At 40.4% G+C, this 21,816-nt stretch overlaps 1 protein-coding gene across 2 annotated transcripts; it reads right to left on the bottom strand.

The window, feature by feature from the left end:
- Positions 1-48: 48 nt before the first annotated feature.
- LOC120543131 (lysophosphatidic acid receptor 6-like) lies at positions 49-21,465 on the bottom strand. 2 transcript variants are annotated; one of them, XM_039776016.1, is made up of 3 exons: positions 21,079-21,465; positions 3,500-3,598; positions 49-1,552 (listed from the first exon to the last, which is right to left on the bottom strand). In XM_039776016.1, exon 3 carries the CDS (start codon positions 1,540-1,542, stop codon positions 502-504), a length of 1,041 nt encoding a protein of 346 aa, XP_039631950.1. In that variant the 5' UTR covers positions 1,543-1,552; positions 3,500-3,598; positions 21,079-21,465; the 3' UTR covers positions 49-501. The 2 variants fall into 2 exon arrangements, with proteins under 2 accessions (XP_039631950.1, XP_039631949.1); XM_039776015.1 differs by lacking the exon at positions 3,500-3,598 and having other exon boundaries at positions 21,079-21,464.
- Positions 21,466-21,816: the final 351 nt, after the last annotated feature.

Here is a 21,816-nt window from a genome sequence, read left to right as displayed (position 1 = left end):
TGTAAACAGACATTGTTATAACTCAGCATTCTCAAATTGTGAATTTGAGGTCCTAAATACTTCAATAAAATATGGAGTACATTCCTGGTGTTTTTTTATGTACAGCAGAAATTCTGGATTTAAACACAAGTGGAAACTTTTAATGAAATTACCAGCATTTCAAATGTTTCAAAGTTCCTTTTGATGGCTTTCACAGGTTTGAACTGTAAGGTATCTGAGATCTGGATATTAAGAAAAAATGTATGATATGGCAGTTTTATGAAATGGTTAAAAGACTCTGTTCAAAATAAACATTACTTTTGAAGCTAATCATACACATGGCAAATACTATACATGACATATATCATTAAAGAGTTAAAGATGAAGAAAATAATCAATTTTTTCACAACTTTCCCTCGCTTTTTTATTTTCAGATATTTGCAGATGCAGAGACATTTAAAATGGCAAAGTTGGCAAGTGTGCAGCACCTTTACAGCAATTCCCTTCATTTGTAAACATGCTTCAACTACACGATTCTTTCTGAATAATTCTTTCGGGTCTTCTGGCAAAACATGCTGGAAGGAAGTCAAAATTGTCAATGCTAAAATAATACACAAAAGGATCCAGGCAGCAGTTGAGGCTCGCCATCACAGTTACAATAGGTTTAGCAACACATGTAAAATGTAACCATCCTGGGTAAGGCAGTACATTGGTGCGTATTAAAATGTGCACCATCTGAACAACGTGGAAGGGAAGGAAACAGATTGTCAACACCATCACAACCCCTGCTATGGTACAAAGGGATTTTTTCTTCAAGTACTGACTGCCTTTCTTTTTCTGGGTCATGTCAATGATGCGCCTGACAATGATGGAGTAGCAGACAAGAATGGTGAGGAATGGTGTGACGAACCCCAGAACTGTTGAAATAGTACTAAATGTGGCAAGCCGCTTAGTCCAGAAATCATGTGAAAAATTTTCCATACAAGCATGTTTCCCATTTGAAAACATACGGGTTTTGGAACCCAATAAAATAAACGTGACTGCAGCCAGAATAATAACCATCCATATGGTAAAAGAAGTGACTGCACGGTAAAAAGAATTTTGAAGTTGCAGGTACTTGATAGGATGCATAACTGCAATGTATCGGTCAATGCAAATACAAAACAAGAATATTGTGCAGCTGTACATATTGCAGAAAAAAAGACAACCTACCACCTTGCACAGAAAATTCCCAAAAATCCAGTCATTCCCTCTGTGATAATACGAAATCATGAACGGTAGAGAGAAGGCAAAAAGAATGTCAATAACTATGATACTCAGCGTAAAGGCAGTGAAATGAGGGAATCTCTTCCACTGCTTATTTAAAACGTAGAGTGCAGTCATGTTTTCAAGTAAACCGAAGACAAAGACAACACTGTAGACAATGGGCAGAAGGTAGTGCTGAAATTGGGCCATTTCAGTGCACTGAAGACTGGAGTTCATGGATGAGTTGGCCTGCATATTGGCGTTTGACTCCTGCATGTCCAATGGGGAAGTGTTAGCCGTCCACGTTGTTAAGTCCATGGGGATTTCACTGAAAGAAAAAGGGGAAGGAGTGTATTGTTATTATAAGGAAACTGGTGACTCTGGTATGGAAAGAAGAAACATTAGTGTAAAAATTGCTCTGAAGTCATTGAAAATTGTGCCGTTTTAAGTCTATAAAAAAGAATCAGAAAAGAGGATGTCAGATACTTAGTGACCCACAGAGGCATTTATCACACACTCCTATGCTCAAGTTCTGTCTCTGCATTTTACTTTAATGTTCATTTCTATCCACTCTCACATGCTGATGAGAAAATGAAAAATATAAATCGTATTCCATATATTACATTAAAGATGTAACACTTTATTTAATTACTAGCCATCCACCGCGGCTTCGCCTGCGTATTAGTGAAATGGGACAGTGAGGAGGGCTCGGCCCAGCTCTCTACTCCTAACATCACGCTTCCCCCTCCCCTCAGCCTGCAGCCCCTGTCTCAGATTAGCGTGAATATATCACTCCTGCAAGCAAACACCCCATCACTTTAATAGCCCTGTTCAGCCGTCTGAATTGATTCCTTTCTTCATTAAATGACAGCCAAGCAGAAATGAGACGTGAAACGAGCTAACAGATGACCAGCTAAACTGGGGCTTCAGACTCCAACCAATTTCACACCAATCACTTTGTTAATGAGAAACCAATTCTTGAAGTTAATTAAACCTGTTATTTAATTCCATGGCCTGTTGCTGCTCTCATTCTGCCACAGCACACATTTCGAAAACTGTTGTTATTCTGTTCTTTCCAAGAGCACTGTCAAAATGTTTTGGTGACCTGAGAGATCCACCTTACCAAGACCATCACCTCTCTTTAATTTCAGATATTGTGTAATGGGCACAGGGGAGCAGGTCATGTGATGGCTTGTTTTGTGTCTCATTATTGTTTGGCTGCTAATTAAAGAAAAAGAAACAACTATGGAGCCTGAGTCAAGTTAATTAAAAGAAGTAATCAACAGCAAAAACTGGTCACTAATTAAGAAGATGTTAAGAATGAAAACCTGCAGCACTCGAGGCCTGGAGTTCACCACCCCTGTCTTAGTGGAAACATCACTCAGGGTTGGGCAGCTGCAGTATTCATCAATAGGAAACAGTTCAGCACATGATGTCACCGTGAGAAGTACATGAAGTGAGAAAGACATCAAAGTGTACCAACGTCACAGTCAATGAGCTTGTTTGTGTTACTTTGTGTTAAGTTATTGATACAAGGTGCCAGTGACAGGTGTGCAAACTCTTATTTTTCTGCAGTGCCACACAACATGGGATCTCTGTTATATGCAATTTATAGCAAAGTCTTGTGTGTTTGATATATTTCATAGGGAAGAATTTCTGTTTCATGAAGGACACAAATTTATGGAAAAATCATTTTTCTGTTTAATTGATGGACACTTTGTTATTTGCACTATCTGCATTCACAAAAGACTTTAAAACTGTAGAGCCACACATACATTTTGTGCAACAGTGGACCTGCAGTGAAACACGAGACGAGAACAACATTCACGTCTGTGCTCTGGACGTGACATTTAAAGGGACAGAACAAGTGACCGAATGTAAGCAACTCTTTAAGAACACGGCGTGTATGCGAGTCGCTGGCCCAGAGTGCAACACTCGTCTTGTCACCCGGAATTCATCAAACCCTGCAAAGTGAACACCATGTAACCTGCTTAGCCATGAAGACCTGGGATAACAGACCCACTGATGATTTGACCACAGAGGGGAAGGAGGACACTCAGTAGATTAGGCACTGGGTGGGCTTCACCGACACACTTGACTGCTCCTGAACCCCAGCTAAATGAAGGTGTGGAGGGACTAGGGTCCACCAGAAAAAAATGCCGGGTAAAGAGCTGAAGCAAAGTGGGAGAGACGTGGGTTAGTTGGCCTGGGTGTAGAAATAGCACTTAATATAAAGCAGTGGCATAGCGGTTCGCAGTGTAGCAGAAGTTCTTACCTTTACATCCGTCCATCCGTGTTCTAAGCCTGTTTGAGGAGGGGGGTGTGCTGGTATCAGTCCAATATCCTGTGTTTTATGATCAGCATGCAATAGAACCTGAGGTAATCAAGGGGTCTGGTTAGCCCTCTAGTGTGAAAAGCGTATTTTGGTGCAAAGTTTTCACATGTTATTGTTATGCAACATTGAATCACAGTGGATTTGACTTTTTTGAGCACAGATCGACAAAAAAGAGTTTTTGAGAATGACACAAATATTAATTTTCAGTTTTTATGATGGTAATTTGCATATACTCCAGAATGTAATGAAGAATGATCAGATGAATTGTAATTAATTGCAAAGTCCCTCTTTGCCATGAAAATGAACTTAATTCCAAAAAAACTCTTTTCCACTGCATTTCAGCCCTGCCACAAAAGGACCTGCTGACATCATAACGAGATCCTCTTGTTAACACCGGTGAGAGTGATGACGAGGACAAGGCTGGAGATCACTCTGTCATGTTGGTTGAGTCAGAACAGAGAGGTTTGATTGTTGTGAAAATGGCTTCAGGGCACCCAAGAAAGTTCAGCAAGCGCCAGGACCGTCTCCTAAAGTTGATTCAGCTGTGGGATCGGGGCACCACCAGTGCAGAGCTTGCTCAGGAATGACAGCAGGCAGGTGTGAGTGCATCTGCACACATAGTGAGGATGGAGGACGGCCTGGTGTCAAGAAGGGAAGCAAAGAGGCCACTTCTCTCCAAGAAAAACATCAAAGAAAGACTGAATCCCCTTTCCGATTGTTTGGGGCATCCAGAAAAAAGAAAAGGTGAGCGGCACTACCATCAGTCCTGTGTCAGGCCAACAGTAAAGAATCCGGAGACCATTCATGTGTGGGGTTACTTCTTAACCAAGGGTGTGGGCTCACTCATAATTGTGCCTAAGAACACAGCCATGAATAAAGAATGGGACCAAAACATCCACAGAGAGCAACTTCTCCCAACCATCCAAGAACAGTCTGGTGATGAACAATGCCTTTTCCAGCATGATGGAGCACCGTGCCATAAGTCAAAAGTGATAACTAAGTGGCTCAGAGAACATAACATCAAAATTTGGGGTCCATTGGCAGGAAACTCCCCAGACCTTAATCCCAATGAGAACTTGTGGTCAAACCTCAACAGGCGGGTGGACAAACAAAAACCCCCAAATTCTGACAGAACTCCAAGCATTGATTATGCAAGAATGGGCTGCCATCAGTCAGGATTTGGCCCAGAAGTTGATTGACAGCATGCCAGGGCGAGTCGCAGAGGTCTTGAAAAAGAACGGCCAACACTGCAAATAAACTTAATGTAATTGTCAATAAAAGCCTTTGAAACTTATGAAATGCTTGTAATTATACTTCAGTATACCATAGAAACATCTGACAAAAAAATCTAAAAACAATGAAGCAGCAAACTTTGTGAAAACCAATACTTGTGTCATTCTCAAAACTTTTGACCACGACTGTAGTTTATGTGGATGTGCTGTAGGTCATCCAGGTGTAATAAGAGTATAAGTTTAATATGTCACTGTACTCCATGCAAATATATTTTATAAATCTGCCTTTTTCTACTCAGATGCACAGTTGACACCGAGCCAGATTTAGCACAGGGGTTCACCATATTGAACTGCTAGGCAAACATTATTAGACAAGACTGATAGACACAACTGTGAAACAGGCAGTCAGACTGAGGACTGTTGTATACTATTTCTGTGTGTCAAACTGTATCCTCTTTGCCTTGTTCACGTAAGTGGGAGCCTGGCACGTGAAGAAAGAGTATAAAGCTTTGGAACATTGCCAAGCGTGCCTTTGATGCCGACGGACGGATGGGAGATAACGTCATCCAATCCTGAAAATCCTTCCACGGCAATGGAAAAAATGCCAGACTCTGCACATCTGGCCCCCTCTCCCAAACTGGTTTTTGCCATTGGCTTCCTTCATCTGTTATGCAGCGAAACCGTCATTAAAGAGAGCTAAGCTATTTCTCCTATGTGATTTCTTACCACCGTATCACTAGGGAGGGATATCACCTTCTTATATCTACAGCAATCCCTCCTCGATTGTTGGGGTTGCATTCCAGAGCCCCCCGCAAAAAGTGAAAATCCGCAAAGTAAAAACCATATGTTTATATGGCTATTTTTTATATATTTTAAGCCCTTCTAAATTCTCCCACATTTCCCACACAGTTATACAGCATAAACCCTTTGTATTCTCTTAGACTGTCAAATTTGGTGGAGGTTCATCATGCTGTGGGGCTGTGTGGCTAGTTCAGGGACTGGGGCCCTTGTTATAGTAGACGGTCGGATGAATTCAACCCAATATCAACAAGTTCTTCAGAATAATGTTCAAGCATCAGTCACAAAGTTGAAGTTACGCAGGGGTTGGATATTCCAACAAGACAATGACCCAAAACACAGTTCGAAATCTACAAAGGCATTCATGCAGAGGGAGAAGTACAATGTTCTGGAATGGCCGTCACAGTCCCCTGACTTGAATATCATCGAAAATCTATGGGATGATTTGAAGCAGACAGTCCCTGCTCGGCAGCCATCAAATTTAACTGAACTGGAGAGATTTTGTATGGAAGAATGGTTAAAAATACCTCCATCCAGAATCCAGACACTCATCAAAGGCTAAAGGAGGTGTCTACAGGCTGCTATATTTGCAAAAGAAGGCTCAACTAAGTATTGATGTCATATCTCTGTTGGGGATATTTATACACCTGTCTAATTTTGTTATGATGCCTTCTGTTAATCCAATAAACTTAAAGTCACTGCTGAAATACTACTGTTTTCATGAGGCATGTCATATATTAAAAGGAAGTTGCTACTTTGAAAGCTCAGCCAATGATAAATACAAATCCAAAGAATTAAGAGGGGTTCCCAAACTTTTTTATATGACTGCATATTGTTTGGAGTTTGTTCATTTCTTTCTTTATTAATATATACTCATTTTATTATTTTACATACTGTTTGTTTTTTGGCTTATTTTTCATCGTTGGTTGGAGGAAGTTTATTTGGAAGAAGTACGGCTCGTCGGGTCTAACGCCCTCAACTTCCCAGGCCACGGGTCTTGGTGGTGTAGCTGCCGGTTAGGGAGACTGAGTCAGCCAATACAAGCTAAGTATATCCTTTATAGATTTTTTTCTTTCTTCATATTAGAATTACCACCATACCACTAGGGAAGGAGGTAATATTTTATTTTATAATATTAGGGGGCTCTGCTCCCTGCCCCCCAACCCCTCAGGCGGGCACTATGCCCCATCTCTGCTGCTCGCGTATGTGGATTTCACTTTCACCAAACAACAAAGCTTTTAATTCTCGCAGATACGTCTCTTCATTGGGAAGAAACACTGCTTTTCCCTAATGGCATCTTGAATTAGACCATCTACAAGTCTCCAACTTAAAGTTTAAAGCCAAACAATATCTATATACTTCTGTCATATCACCTATGTCCATATACAGTGGGACCTCTGTTCACGACCGTAATCCGTTCCAAAACTCTGGTCGTAAACCGATTTGGTCGTGAACTGAAGTAATTTCCCCCATAGGATTGTATGTAAATACAATTAAACCGTTCCAGACCATACTAACTGTATGTAAATATATATTTTTTTAGTTTTTAAGCTCAAATATATTTAATTATACCATAGAATGCACAGCGTAATAGTAAACTAAATGTAAAAATATTGAATAACATTGAGAAAACCTTTAACAACAGAGAAAACTAACACTGCAATAATTTGCGCTATAGTGCTAGGAACCGCTCGCTAAAAACACTTTTTTTTAACGAGTTTTAAGCACAGGGAAAAAAATTAACATTTGAAAAATCCATAATTTAATAAACCACCAAGAAAAGTAACATTGACACAATGCACGCTACGAACCGATCGCTGTAAACAGAAGTGAAAACAAAAACAAGTCTTTTCTACCTTATGCGTCCATGTGTGCGTGTGTCTCTCTTTCGCGAGCCTTGAGCACCTGTGTGTGTCTCTCTAGCACACTCCTGTGTGTGTGTGTGTCTCTCTCTCTCTTGCTCGCTGCACAGGGAGAGACTGAAGATGTACAAACCGAAAGAGAAACTGGCTTCTTCATATACCGAGTGTGTGGTCGTGAACGAGGCAAAAGTTTGGCGAACTTTTTGGTCGTAAACCGATTTGCACGTGTACCGAGACGTTCGTGAACCAAGGTTCCACTGTATTCAATCTCTTTTCGCTCTTCCGTTATTTCACCGAGTAAGAATTTCCATTTGTTAGCACTAATGCAATTTTTACTATCAGTTTTTTGAGACTTCGAATTATAGTACTTACACAAGCAGAGCAGGTTAGAGATTATGAATCACGCCAACGTTTTTGAACCTCTTTACAATGTTCTACTTTGTCTTTTACTCTTTGTCTTTTATTTCCGTCCCCTCTTGGAGCTGAGAATGCAGGAACTGTGTCTGATAATAGTATTCACACGAATGAGAAGAGAGTGGACGGTGGCCGTGGTTATAAATGTTTGAGAGGAGGCCAGGACTTGTCAAAATGTCTTGGTAAAAAGTCTTGCCTCTCGGGAGTTCAAATGATTTCCAAGAAAGTCTTGTCTCAGGATTTCTATTTATAATAGCGAGTTATAGACTTTTGGTGGCACTCTCTAATGAACATATTCCCAGGGGGTTTACACCCCTGCTGGATTCCCACACACATGCAGAACCATTCAGCAACACCAAACCACCTAACCTGCATATCTTTGGAGTGTGCGAGGGAGCTAAAGAAGGCCACACAAACACAGGGAGAACATGCAGGGAGCACCAGGGACGAGATCCCCGGTCTCAATGTGCCGAGGCAGCACTGCCACCACTGCTCCAGTGTAGAATTAAAATGGCGACGCACTCTGGTCGTTCCACAAAGTGGTGGCCTTTTGTGAAGGGCAGTCCACTCAGAGGACAAACAAGTTGCAAGTTGTGCACCCTCACTGTGACATTGCAATTTACAAACCCACAGAACCAGATAAGTGGTTTCATTTTCTGTGCTAAAATGTCTGTGGCGTAGTCATTATACACCAGAAGTTATGGCGCAGATCTTCTGGGGGCCTGTTTATAACTGATACATTTGCTATCTTCATGTCCGATCTCCTGTTTTCCTCCCATATACCGCAGTTGTACTTATCTGGTTAATTCTGCCTGTCTAGTAGTACGAACATTTCTTTCCAAAACAAATAAAAATATTTTTTCATGCATCTTGTAGTCTTAAAGATGCAAGGAGAGTGTAGAGCACAGCACACACTGCCTGCAACAAAGCAAAATTAGCTTGCTGAATCAGTGACGCCCCAACCCGCAATCCGCAATCCCCCCTGAAGATGGTGGCCTAGGCCCAGCATGAGCGTTGCTGTGTACATCACAGGGCTCTGCAATGGACTGGCCACATAATCTGAGTGAATGAAGTGAGGGACAGACACCGTGTTATTTCACAATGTCAAATCTGCACAAATTGGCAGTTTTGTAGCAAAACATAAATAATGAGAAAAAAAGGATCATCTCCTTCTAGTGATGAAAGGAGCACAGTGCTGTGCCTCTCCTCAGGTGGCACCTTGGCCCCCATTTACATGTGACAAGTGACACTGGTGCTGGCGCTCGGCCAAAGAGAGACCTGTGAGCAGGAAGTGCGATGTGTGAAGCGCTCGGCCCTAACACAGGCCCACTTCAGTCAAGGTCTGCGCTCTCCAGACAAGAGCTTTGTTATGTGAATGGAAAGGCAAGACTGAAAATGTCACGTTTAGCTGCCCTAGCTACGGGCGTGCTGCCTTTATGGACCGCAGATGGTCGTAAATGTTAAGTAGAAGGATGCCAAAGCCATTGAAAACCCAATTACTCAATGAGTGTTTCTGCTTGATGGATATCTGTCGTTATCATTTTCTTTGTTATGCTCGCTTGTGGTGACCAGCATTTGTAACCTGCCCTGCTATTCTTGTACTAAATAGTTCCTAGACTGTTGTTACTTAATTATGTTGACCTCCTTTGAAAGTCGCCTTGGATAAAAACATCAGCTAAGCAAATAAATGTAAATGTAAAGACAATTTGGGTATCCTAAGATACCAGTCAAGGAGCAACCCAGGACGGGACAGGCCATTATGGGGAATGCCCTCTCCTGTGTTCACAACAGGCCAGTTCACAGCCCACAACCAAATCTGCAAGGCTTTAAGATGTGCTGCTCTAAAACCAGAGAAATAACTTCAACTTGAAAAGGGCCGCACATACCCTTTAAGAACAACATCCTGGAACTCTTCACCTCTGCTTAGGCCTCACCCCGTGGTGCTAATTCACAAAACAAAATGGCTCATAGCAGTTCTGGGGAGACTATAGGGCTTTCAATACCAAATCCCACCATGACACATACCCCATGCCTTTGTGTCTGTCACTAGGGGGAACAGTCAGAGCCAGTCAAAGTCCACGTGCAGCTCTCGGCAAAGTTCAGCCCTGGCACCCTCCCTTCAAAAGAACACCACCCTGCTGAAATAAATGAACAGACGATGGATGTAAAAACACAGACACCTTCATCGGCTACAGCACACCAAAGTAATGGCAAACTAACCGTGCAAAGTGCATGCAAGGTAACTATAAAAAAAGTAATAACAAATAATCATAATGTGTCTGAGTGTCCATCCATTTAGCTTGCCAATGTTATTTCCAAAAGATGGCATATCACAAACATTTGTAGTAATAAAATGCAGTGCATGCCATTTAAAAAATGGTGCAACACAAACATTAAAACTGCTTTTACGAATCCCATACCAAATGGCAAATAACAGAGACATATGCACTGCATTTGTCATTCCAACAGATTGCATTTCACAAATATTTGTAGTAATAAAATGCAGTGCGTCATTCCAATTGATGGGGCACTGCAAACATTAGCACTGTTTTAATGAATCCCATAACAGAGACATACAAATTTTCCATTCCAACAGATGGCGTATTACAAACTTTTATAGTAATAAAATGCATCGCATTTGTCATTCCAACAAATGACAAATCACACACATTAAAACTGCTTTAACGCAGCCAATACCAAATGACATACAGCAGAGACAAATGCATTGCATTTTTATTCCATTAGATTTTATTACTACAAATGTTTGTGATGTGCCATCTGCTGAAAAGATAAATGCAATGCATTTTACTACCACATGCGTTACAAAATACATTCAAATAGAAGATGCGATGCAAATGTTAAGGCTGGGGTCTACATTGATTTCTTAGATTTCGGCCTATTTTAGATGGGTACCATCACACCAGCACAAACACACAAGTTCCCTCTCTCCACAATACCTCTTCTTTTATTACGGACCCAGTTGTACTTCCAGTGCCAGGGTGATTACCCAATGAAAGTAATTCCTGCTCACACGGGAGTCTCATAAATTGGGGAACACATCTCCACACAGCACCACCTTATGGCACCCATGGTCTGCAGCAGGGCTGTATTGCCAGACTGCATCTCCCAGCATTCCCTGCTGATACCCGAATGGGCGCCTTCATGGTGGGTTACTGCCATCTAGTGTCTGGAGGGAATAGAAAGCCCCCAGCAACCTCTTGCACTTCTGGTGGGCTGTTCGTCCCTCTGTTCTGGCCATCCCTTCTGGGTCTCGTTCCTCTCTCTTCCCTGGTCGGGATTCCTGTCTGCCTTCTAGGAGCCTCCCATCCAGGTAAGGAACCTCCAGGACCTGAAAAACAACTTTGCCCAACTAAGACAAGACCACGTGATGCTCAACCCCAATAAATGCCATCTCTGGCTGAACCAGAGAGGTTGGATCTGGAGGAAATTGCTGCCATTGACGTCTACCCACCGTTCACTGAGGTTAAGGCTTTGCAAAGTCTCCTGAAGCAGGTGGATTGGCTTCATAAATTTATACCACAGCTAGCAGACACTTCGCTAAACCATCTTCTGAGAAAGGAACGCAAGGAGATCATGCAAGTTCTACACGGACAGCAGCAATGCCAAGAACTGAACCTGGAGCTTTTTACCAAACACACCACCAGGTTGCCCGACTCCGGCACTGTGTTTGCATGATTTGGACTGAGTGGCACAACGTACAGTAAGGTGGAGGAGTCACCTGGCACAAGAAGCAGCTTTCCAAGTGGGCAGTCAATAAATTGGATGTGGCACAGTGATTAATGCCACCTCCTGGCATCATGTATGACTCTCAGAAGGTCTACCTGAACTTTATGGAAGGTTTCTCTGACTTTCCTCTCACATGTCTACATGTGCTTGTTAGATTAACTTGGAACTTTATATTGTTGAAGCTCAGGTATGCGTGAGTGTGCCCACTGATGGACTGGCATCCAGGCCTGAGTTGGTCATGGCCTGTGCCTAATGTTCCTGAGATAAGCTGCAGCTCTGTCACACATACAGTTTGACCCATGGCAGCTACTTCTCCTTGACTTTGTGGAATTTCCATGAGTCACCATTATACAAAAAATGGACAAAGTTCAAATAAATGGTTAATTTTTACACTTCCCTCCTCCTTTCCTTCCGATTATTACGAACTTCTATGATAACAACAAACCACCAAGATGTCATATAGTTTAACAAATGTAGAAGTGAAACATAATTCTTATAATAAACTTATAATTCTAATAATAGATACAGTCTTGTCAACTTTCTTGATGTATTTTTTCTTTTCTGCATTTTAAGAAGAAGCTGACATTGCAGATGACTTTTTAGCAACAGTATGTAACTTTGAGTAATGTTAGCGTTTACTCCCCCGGGTGGATATATAACAAAGTATGTAGTTGGTAGCTGTTAAAATCTCTTGTGTGACCGTTACACGAGGTTGGAAGAAAAAGAGAAGAAAATAAATAACATATGATACGTCTGTAAAATTCTTTATATAGAATTGTTAGAATCCCGATGATATATAAACAACAAAAAAACAGGCCACAAACTCTACAGACTTTGCTATAACAGGCATTGTAAAAATGGACGATGCCCAGTCGATGGCCACATTGAGGTGAGCCATGAAGTCCTGGCACCTTCAAGTATTCACTGATTTATTAGCCTTTATTTTATATAATGCCTTTCACAGACCTCTTAACCAAAATGGCCAACTCAAAGCAAACAACAATGCAATTGACTTGCTCGTCTGATGGTTGGCAGTGAAGAAGCATCTGAAAAAAAATGGCAGAGCAATAAATTACATCTGAAAGTCACAGCCTGTGTTACATAAATGATCAGAAGAGAAATCCTGAAAAGTGAAATTGCAAGATGGAAAACAGTTGTAGCCTAGTCGATGTTGTCCAGGCGGGGCCGATTCTGGGCATAAGCGGTCTAGTCAAGCGCCTACAGCGCCCTCTAGTGGTCAGCCCCATGTAGCAAGACCTACTGGATCTTCATTCTCTTTAGAAATGACCGGATGGACCAAAACACAAAGAAATGATAATATGGTGCGCCTCAGCAGCGCCTGCACTATGGACAGCACATTATGTTGCCCAGAAACAGCCCTGGGTGACACAACATTTTTAAAACAATACAGACCTAATGAACACTTGGACTCAAACCAAATGTCCGATTATAGCGTTTTATATTATTTTTATATACTTCGGTGTTAACTTCTGACGACCTACACAGTCCAACAATAACACGAACAACAACGATGATGATGCCAATAACAATCAAACTGCAGCCATGAAGAGACAGACATGGCGAAATAAAATTAAACAATCAAAACGGCAACAGGACTGCAGCTCTTCAATTGCTAAATGCTGATTTAACGGCCATATTTTAAAACTTGTGTTAAAACTTTTTGAACATCCCACATACATATCCATCCATTATCAAACCTGTTATATTCTAACTACAGGGTCATGGGGGGTCTGCTGGGGCCAATCCCAGCGAACACAGGGCGCAAGGCAGGAAACAAACCCTGGGCAGGGCACCAGCCCACCGCAGGGCACACACACTAGGGACAATTTAGGATTGCCAATGCACCTAACCTGCATGTCTTTGGACTGTGGGAGGAAACCCACACAGGCTCGGGGAGAACATGCAAACTCCACGCAGGGAGGACCCGGGAAGGTGAACCCGGGTCTCCTAACTGCAAGGCAGCAGCGCTACCACTGCACCACCGTGCCGCCCCCACGTACATATACATATACATATTTGCATACATATGGTAAATAGGAATTGTGGGTAAAGATTGCTATTTAAAGATGGTCATTATATTGTCAGTTTCACTGAATGTTATCATTATGCTAAGCTTTCAATTAATTTTATTAATAACAACATGTATATATTATGGTTTTAGTTAAAAGAAAGAAAGAAAGAAAGTCACCATTATCAAAAGGCACACTTTTACCTGGGGGTTAAATATCTCTCTATTATAATAAAATATAATAAATATAATAAAATATAACAGACTGAGGAGATCGCACCTCCCCCACACTATGTGACTTTTCACTTCCACCCGGGGGAGTAAATGTTAACATTACTCAAAGTTATTGTCAGCTTTTACATGCTTTTTTATTACTATTTAATTTAATAATGTTTTTTGTATCAGTATACTGCTGCTGGATTATGTGAATTTCCCCTTGGGATTAATAAAGTATCTATCTATCTAAAAAAAATCTTGGGAAGAGAGACGAGATGCGACTTTCTCAGAGAGACACTTTCACGTCCCACGAGAGGAGACTTTGTGCCAAGAGATTTAACCACGGCCGAGGCCAGAAACAAAAGACAAAGAGTAGATGACAAAGAAGAACATCGTAAAGAATCAAAAAACGGTGGTGCCATACACATGCAGAGCAGGTTAAAGATAACGGAAGTATGAAAATTCGAAAGTTTCAAAAAAATGATAGCAAATATAAATTATTACTCGGTGAAATAACGGAACAGTGAAAAGAGAATGAATATATTGTTCAGATTTAAACTTTAAGTCAGAGAGGTTTGTTGTTTGGTGAAAGTGAAATCCACATACGCTGTCACGCTTGGGTCACAGAGTTGCACAGATACACAGGAGACTTTAGAGACAGAAACGTTATTCAGACACTTCAAAGCATAAGTCTCTTTCAGGAGTGAATCGAGCTCCATGTGTACAGTTCCAACTCTCAATTAAAAGAATAGAAAATCTTCCTCTTCATAGGGGCGTGCCTCAGGAGCGGGATCCCCAACGGGAGCAGAGGATGTCTTGGGGAGAAGAGAAACAAGGCAGTGATACTAAAGGACAGCCGCTGTACAGGCTTTTAAATATTCAAAGTGCCATGTGAGAAGCAGATCACGCGGCACGGCAGCAGCAGCAAGCCAGCAGCTGATCAAGCAAAGAGGAGGTAAAAAGAAACTGTATTTGTTTCCAATTGTATCACCATTTAAGAGGGGGTGTCGGAGGAGTGACAGAGTCTTCTTGGGGTGTGTTCAGCCCCCCTCTTTACAACGCGAGCGGCAGAGACGTGAAGTGGCTGGCGCGGAGTGTAACTATGGAAACAAAACTACAGTTTTAGCAGCAGGTTAAGTGTTTGTTTTAAATTTCCTTTAGATACACGCTAAAAGCCGTAGATAACTACTAACTACTAATACAGCCCGATTCCTCCTCATCTTCTGAAATGGGACCCCTCAAAAGTGTATTTTTCTGAGATAGACATTGCTATAACTTGACATTCTCAAATTGTGAATCTGAGGTCCTAAATATTTCACTTTCTCAAGTCCTCCAGGTCTCCAGGTCTGGCAGTGATGATTCCTCCCAAAACAAAGGGGGTGACAGGGTGCCATTTACAACGTCACCTAGGGCAGCAAAAATCCTTCAACTGGCTCTGCATACAGGGAATTTGTGGCCTCTGGTTTATGGCTGCCTCTTGGCTGGGCCTGTGTGAGTGTTTGTGCGCCCTCGTCCTACCCAGGAGATGCCTGTCTTGCACCTGTCAGTGCCATGACTTCATTGCATATGTGAATACTGAAAAAGAAAAATGAATAGATTCTGTAAGTTTATCCTGGTCAAATCCTGTTATTGTGTATACCGAAATAACACATTTTTTTCAAAATAACCAATGCTTTTTGTTGGCTCAGACAAACGTTAATGCAACATCATTCTAATGGGATTTCGTTTGAATGAAATGTAAATTTCAGTATAACAAACGTTTTCTTTGACCAAAAATGGACCGAAGATATTCATGCAATGCAAAAAAAATACTTAATACCATACCTAAATTATCGCAGAGGCTCCGGGAACCTGCAACATGCTGTCACCTTCTTGTTAATCCAAAAGAAAGTGACAGTCTGTTGTGAAATTTCCTGTCTCAGGCAATCTCAGTGATAGTGTAGGCGTGATATCATCCAATGTAGCCGAATTCTGAATCAGTGAGCCCCCCGGGGGGTAGGTAGGTAGCTCATGTGCGGACAGCATATTGTTTTATTAAATTTTCTTTGCGATGAACAAAAAAGGTGAGAAACGGCGACAGTTTACGGTAAAAGAAAAATCAACAATCCTGGAAAAAGTTGATACTGCAATGAAGAAAAATGACGTGGCGAAAGCATTCGGAATCGCGCCTCCAATATGGTCAACAATTTAGAAGGATCGAAAAAATAGAAGATTGGGCTTTGGGACCTGAACAAGAATAAATTAGAAACGTGTTTGTATTTACATCTAACATCTCATTTTTATTCTGTACTCATACCTGTATTGCTATAAAGAAAAGTTACATCTAACATCTTATTTTTAGATTAAATATTTTTAGTAGTTTAAGAAGGGCTGTTTTTAATTTCTCGTATACAAAGTATAGGGCAAGTATTGCAATCATCCAAAGATTCGATGTCAAGATTTTGATTAATCCATTTCCATTAACTGGAAGTGGTACTTTACCTTTTATTCATGCGGCTTTAGAATCTGATTTATTTAACTTTACTTTTATAATAACTATTTAATATATTATTAGTTTGATTTGATTTGTTGTTAAATGTTCTTTAATGTACGTCTTCTTCTTCTTTTGGCTGCTCCTGTAAGGGGTCACCACAGCGGATCATCTTCTTCCATATCTTCCTGCCCCCTACATCTTGCTCTGTCACACCCATCACCTGCATGTCCTCTCTCACCACATCCATACACCTCCTCTTAGGCCTTCCTCTTTTCCTCTTTCCTGGCAGCTCTATTGAGTTTACTCCTCAAATAACCATCCCCATATGTGAGTATACGAGAAAGTCTAGGGGAGACCACTCCTGATGTTTTAGTATTGTCAAGCTTGAATCATGGAGTTAGTTGCACGAGAGACAGAAAGGTGAGCCCAGGTTGAATGCTAAATGTTCTAAACATCGTACGACAAGCACAATGTTCAGTAAGCCTGGTCCTGTGGAGGACAACCGATTACTTTGCCGTTGGTTTACTGTTTACCAGACGCAGCAAAGCAGCTACACTCAAAAAAATGAACTTGATTTGTTCATTTGAAAATGATTTGTTTGAATTACTAAACTAATATCTCAAAATTTAAATAACTGAGCTGTGTTTTAAGCAAAAAACATAAGGCACTTTAGTAACATGAACATGACTAAAAATATTATTGTAAACACTAAAGCCACCTTTGTTGTATTTACAAAACTGCATTTAATAAATCGCACAAGGCAAGTATTATGGTTAGTTTTTGTCCGTTAAGAGTTTCCGTAGCTCAGAAGTTTACACATGGTCATAAGCAGAAAATCATCGAGTTATCCAGTCCCAGTTCCTTACAGAAGTGCCTATTGGAACAAATGAGAAGAGCTTGCATACTAAAAGCACTTACTGTATCGTTTACCTGAATGAGGATCCTGAAGACATCATAAAAGAGTACCTTGTAAGTATGCAAACACATGTATATTGTAAAAGGCATGCTTTACGGAGCAATGTTTTCCAAAAAGTGTTTATTTCATGGACCAGAAATCTGTAAACATTTTCCCACATGTTTATGTGGGTTTACTCCGGGTACTCCAACAATCCAATGACATCAAATTTAGATGAATTGGGAATGCAAATTTGGTCCTCTGATATTTGGGTGTGTGTGTGTCCTGCGGTGGGTTGGCACCCTGCCCAGGATTGGTTCCTGCCTTGTGCCCTGTGTTGGCTGGGATTGGCTCCAGCAGACCCCCGTGACCCTGTAGTTAGGATTCATCGGGTTGGAAAATGGATGGATGGATGGATATTTGGGTGTGTGAGCTTGATTGTGTAGCTTGTCTGCCCTGAGATCAGCACTTGATGGACTGATTGAGTGTGTTTAGAGGTCTTGGGATGAAACTGTTTCTGATCCTTGAGGTCCATGCAGGAAAGGCTCTGAAGCATTTGGGAGAAGTTCAAATAGACTGTGCTCATGGCTGACAATAATCCATGCAGATACTGGTAGCTTTCCTGAGATCGCATATGCTATAAATGTCATGCATTGCTGGAAGCTGTATCCTGATCATCATCTGCGTTCTCGACACAACTCGCTGTAGAGCCTTCCGAACAGCTTCTGTATAGCTATGATACCACACTTAGATACAATGGGTTAAATTATTTTGAGTTTTGCACTGAGAGTAACAACACTAAAGTAGCTGTGGTATTTGAAATAGTTTGGTCATTCCGTGCATCATTATATTGTTACAGGTTGATTACAATCAGGTGCCTTAAATTTATAATCGTAAATTTCAGGGTATTTGATAAAGCCTGCATCATGGATATGACTCTAGAAGAGAAAGGGAAACCACAGGATCAGTAGCTCTGTTTTGATGCTGGGTATGCCCGTTTGCAAAAACGGGCAGAAAATTGCATACTCAAGGGGGGTAGGCTTCCGTGAGAATGTGCGTGGCTTTATGCCAAGTTTAGTTTTTATACATTGTGATTTAAGAGTGGAAACGGGCATACGCACCGTTTATACATGAAGCCCCTGCTCTTTACCAGGTTTGAAGTGTATCACTTAATTTGAAATCTAAATAAAACTGTTCAAGTATCTTTTTACAGTCAGTCTTTCAGTAGCGAGTTACCAGTCTATGCTAGCCATCTACCAAAGCATGAAAAGAAATTCACCCACTTTTACTTTTGGCCAGATTTTACTTTAAAAAATGCCTCAGAAAGTAGAACTGAGAAAGAATTTGTTTTCAAAAGGAAGTATTGTTGCCATGTGTTACTGGTAATGATTTGTCTCTTTTGAATTTTTTTTCAAGGATATTGCAGAGAGCCAGGAAGCCAAGAACCAGACAACCATAGGCATATTCATCATCATACATGAAGGAGCAGAACTCACTGATGACTTTGAGGATGTTGGAATAATTATCAAAGGTGTTGAAGTGATGCACAACCTACACAATATTGCAAATGCATTTGGCACAATGTATTCACTGAATTTGAGACACCCACAAAATTTGAGATATACCTTTGAGGTTCTGCAAAAGAAAGTGATGGACGCAGATGGAGCCAAACTATCAAACAAGGCCCAAATACTAAAAAACAAACTGTTTGAAGCGACAGCTTAGGCTTACGAGATGCAATAAGTGTTGCATACCACAATGTATTTGTGTTTATTTGTTTTCTTGTTGTTATTTTCCTAACTAATCCTGTTTAAAGGAAAAATTTAGGGCACTTTGGGTTTTTTTTGTTTTTTTGAAAAGGGACAGGCTGTTTTTTGTTGCCACCGCTGTTAAATGTGATTTCAGCCTATATTCCATGACTTTTATCAGTGTTATAAAGACCAATATATAATTTTATATAATTTTTCTTTTATTTAATGTTTATATTGTTGCTTTATATAATTCAACTTTGCGATAGATAGATAGATAGATAGATAGATAGACAGATAGATAGATAGATAGATAGATAGATAGATAGATAGATAGATAGATAGATAGATAGATAGATAGATAGATACTTTATTAATCCCAAGGGGAAATTCACAATTTGTAGATTTGTTAATAAATACAGATTAAAAGGCACCATAATTGTCGGTATGTTATGTAGGTGAATTGTGTGGAAATAGACACCCATAAATTTTGTTAAACCAGCTAAATAAAAAGCAATCCATATTAAACAGATCACTTAGTGGGGAATATTCAAAATAGTTCCTTTAGTACTGCTAACTACAGCTAAGTAAAGACAAAATTCTGTGACACTACTTTTATGTTAATTAATTTAGTTCATTCTACTAAACATTAATTGGTCCAGCAAAGTAAAACGATGTTGAGATGGTGTTAGTTAATTTAATTTGTTGAACATAAAAAAATCACTTCATCTAACTTGACCACATTATGTTGACTGAGTGTAAGTCGTTTAAGGAGATAATACTACAAAATATTATTCTTAGTTTACACAACTCAGTTGTGTGGAAATTGTTGACATAACTCAGTAAAGTAAATCCAGCATTGCGTGTCCATTACGAGGCCGCTCTGCTCCTTAAGCGGCTGGCTACTCATTCGCCGCTCCTTATTTAATTCTGACACTTCTGTACAAACCTTGTCAAGTTCAGTTGAGCTTTAGTAGTTAAAATATTTATCGAGTCATGCAGATAACTACTGCTGAATGTTCAACATTTTAATCCAAGAAAATCCATGTGACTACTGCGCTTTACAAAATACGTGACAGTCCGGGTGCCCCAACGCTTACGCTTTTTAACTCTTTACAGTCCTTTAAACATCACATTTACACTTTTATAACAGCAATTTTTGTTTACTAATTATTTTTGGAATAGTGTGTCATATGAAACAATAAAAGAGAAAACAGAATGCAATTACATGTGATGGTTGTAAGTACCTGCTTTTTAAACGCACTTTACAATATCACGTAGTTGTCCCCCAAATGTGTTCGTGATGGCTCAGTTAGCCTTCACAGACGGCGGATTGTAATTCAAGTGATGTACTTGACATCAGGTGCTGTGCTTGACGTTTGTTAGTCCTTGGTTGTCTGTGGGTCAATGAAGCTCAAATTCTTAAACATCGCATTTTTTAAAGAAATACCCAAAGATTTAAAAATATCCGTTGGAGCTGCAAGGTAAAAATGGAGGCAGCTTCCGACCATGGTTTACAGATCTGGAGATCTGCTGATAAAGACAAGTACAGAATCACTGTGATCTGCTGATTATGTAGCCGTGTCTCCTTGTCACTTACTGTAAATACTCAATACGGATTAGTAACTTCAGACAGTGAATACATATTTGTAATTAAATTCGGAATATAGGCTATGTTTATTCACTCTAAAATCTGAATACATAATCCGTTCACTCTAAAATCTGAATACATATCTTTTTTCTTTACATTCTCAGTTCGTTTGTTCACTCTAAATATGGAATACATATCAATTCACTTTAAATTCTATAACATCAGCTCACTCTAAATTTTCAATACGCTTGTTTACTCCCCATTTACAGAGTGATGCTTGTATAATTTCTCTCCCCTTTCATTCAGTACCTACATTTTCTAACTTATTCCTGAATGCAAAGACAGAACTGTGATATTACTTCAGAGAAGCAGGCGGGCATTTCAGGACTGCCCAGTAGCTTGACACAGCTTTCAGCACCTATAACTTTCACTAATTTTGAATTAAACTTCACAGCTAACATCTAAAGTATTCCAGTAAGAGCTGGATGTTCTCTGGCATTCCCAGGTTACTCACCTAATCGTGTTCCTTTTCCTTTGCAGACCAAGCACTGGGACCTCTCTGTCTGGATGCCTTGTCAGAAGCTGTTATGGTTTATCAGGGTGGTGAGTTGCTTTTATTACATGAAGCAGGAAGAGAAACTGGTGATGTGCTGGTGACTCGATTGCGGTGAACATTTTAGTAGCCTTGATTTTTATCACATGTGTGTTGAAATAATTTATTAATGACAGTGTTTGAAGTGTATTGAAGTCATCTGTGATGCACTACTTGTACTTCCATTTCTATTTCTTACTCATATTTATATTCTGTGTTTAAAAGGATACATATTTTTAATCAAACCTTGCAATATAAAACACAGACCTTTAACAACTCTGTGGTGAGTCTTGGTTAAATGTTAGGTTTCAGAGTTTAAAGGAAAAGGTAGCCCTTCCTATCCCGTAAACCCAAATTAAGAAGCTCTAACAGAGAATATTCATAGATGCGTTGTGAGTGCAGCCTGCCTGAATTATTCAGGATGTGTGGTGAGTGGCAAAGGAATTGACTGTGAAGCAGATATTTGGGATGTCAAAGAAAACCACGGACGCCTCATACAGATATGGGAAGAACATGCTGACCTCCCAGAATGTGACTGCATCAGGAATCCGACTTGTGCCCATGGATCTACAAAGCAGCAGGCCTAATCAATTCACTTGTGTGCTAACAATGCGGTGCTAGTGCCGTTTTTGCCCCTTGCTGGCCATGGTCCTCTGTTTG

The sequence above is a fragment of the Polypterus senegalus genome, chromosome 13, assembly GCF_016835505.1.
Source record: "Polypterus senegalus isolate Bchr_013 chromosome 13, ASM1683550v1, whole genome shotgun sequence".
Taxonomy (NCBI): Eukaryota; Metazoa; Chordata; class Cladistia; order Polypteriformes; family Polypteridae; genus Polypterus; species Polypterus senegalus.
Note: the sequence above shows the minus strand (reverse complement) of the source record. Positions and strands in the feature narration are given on the sequence as shown.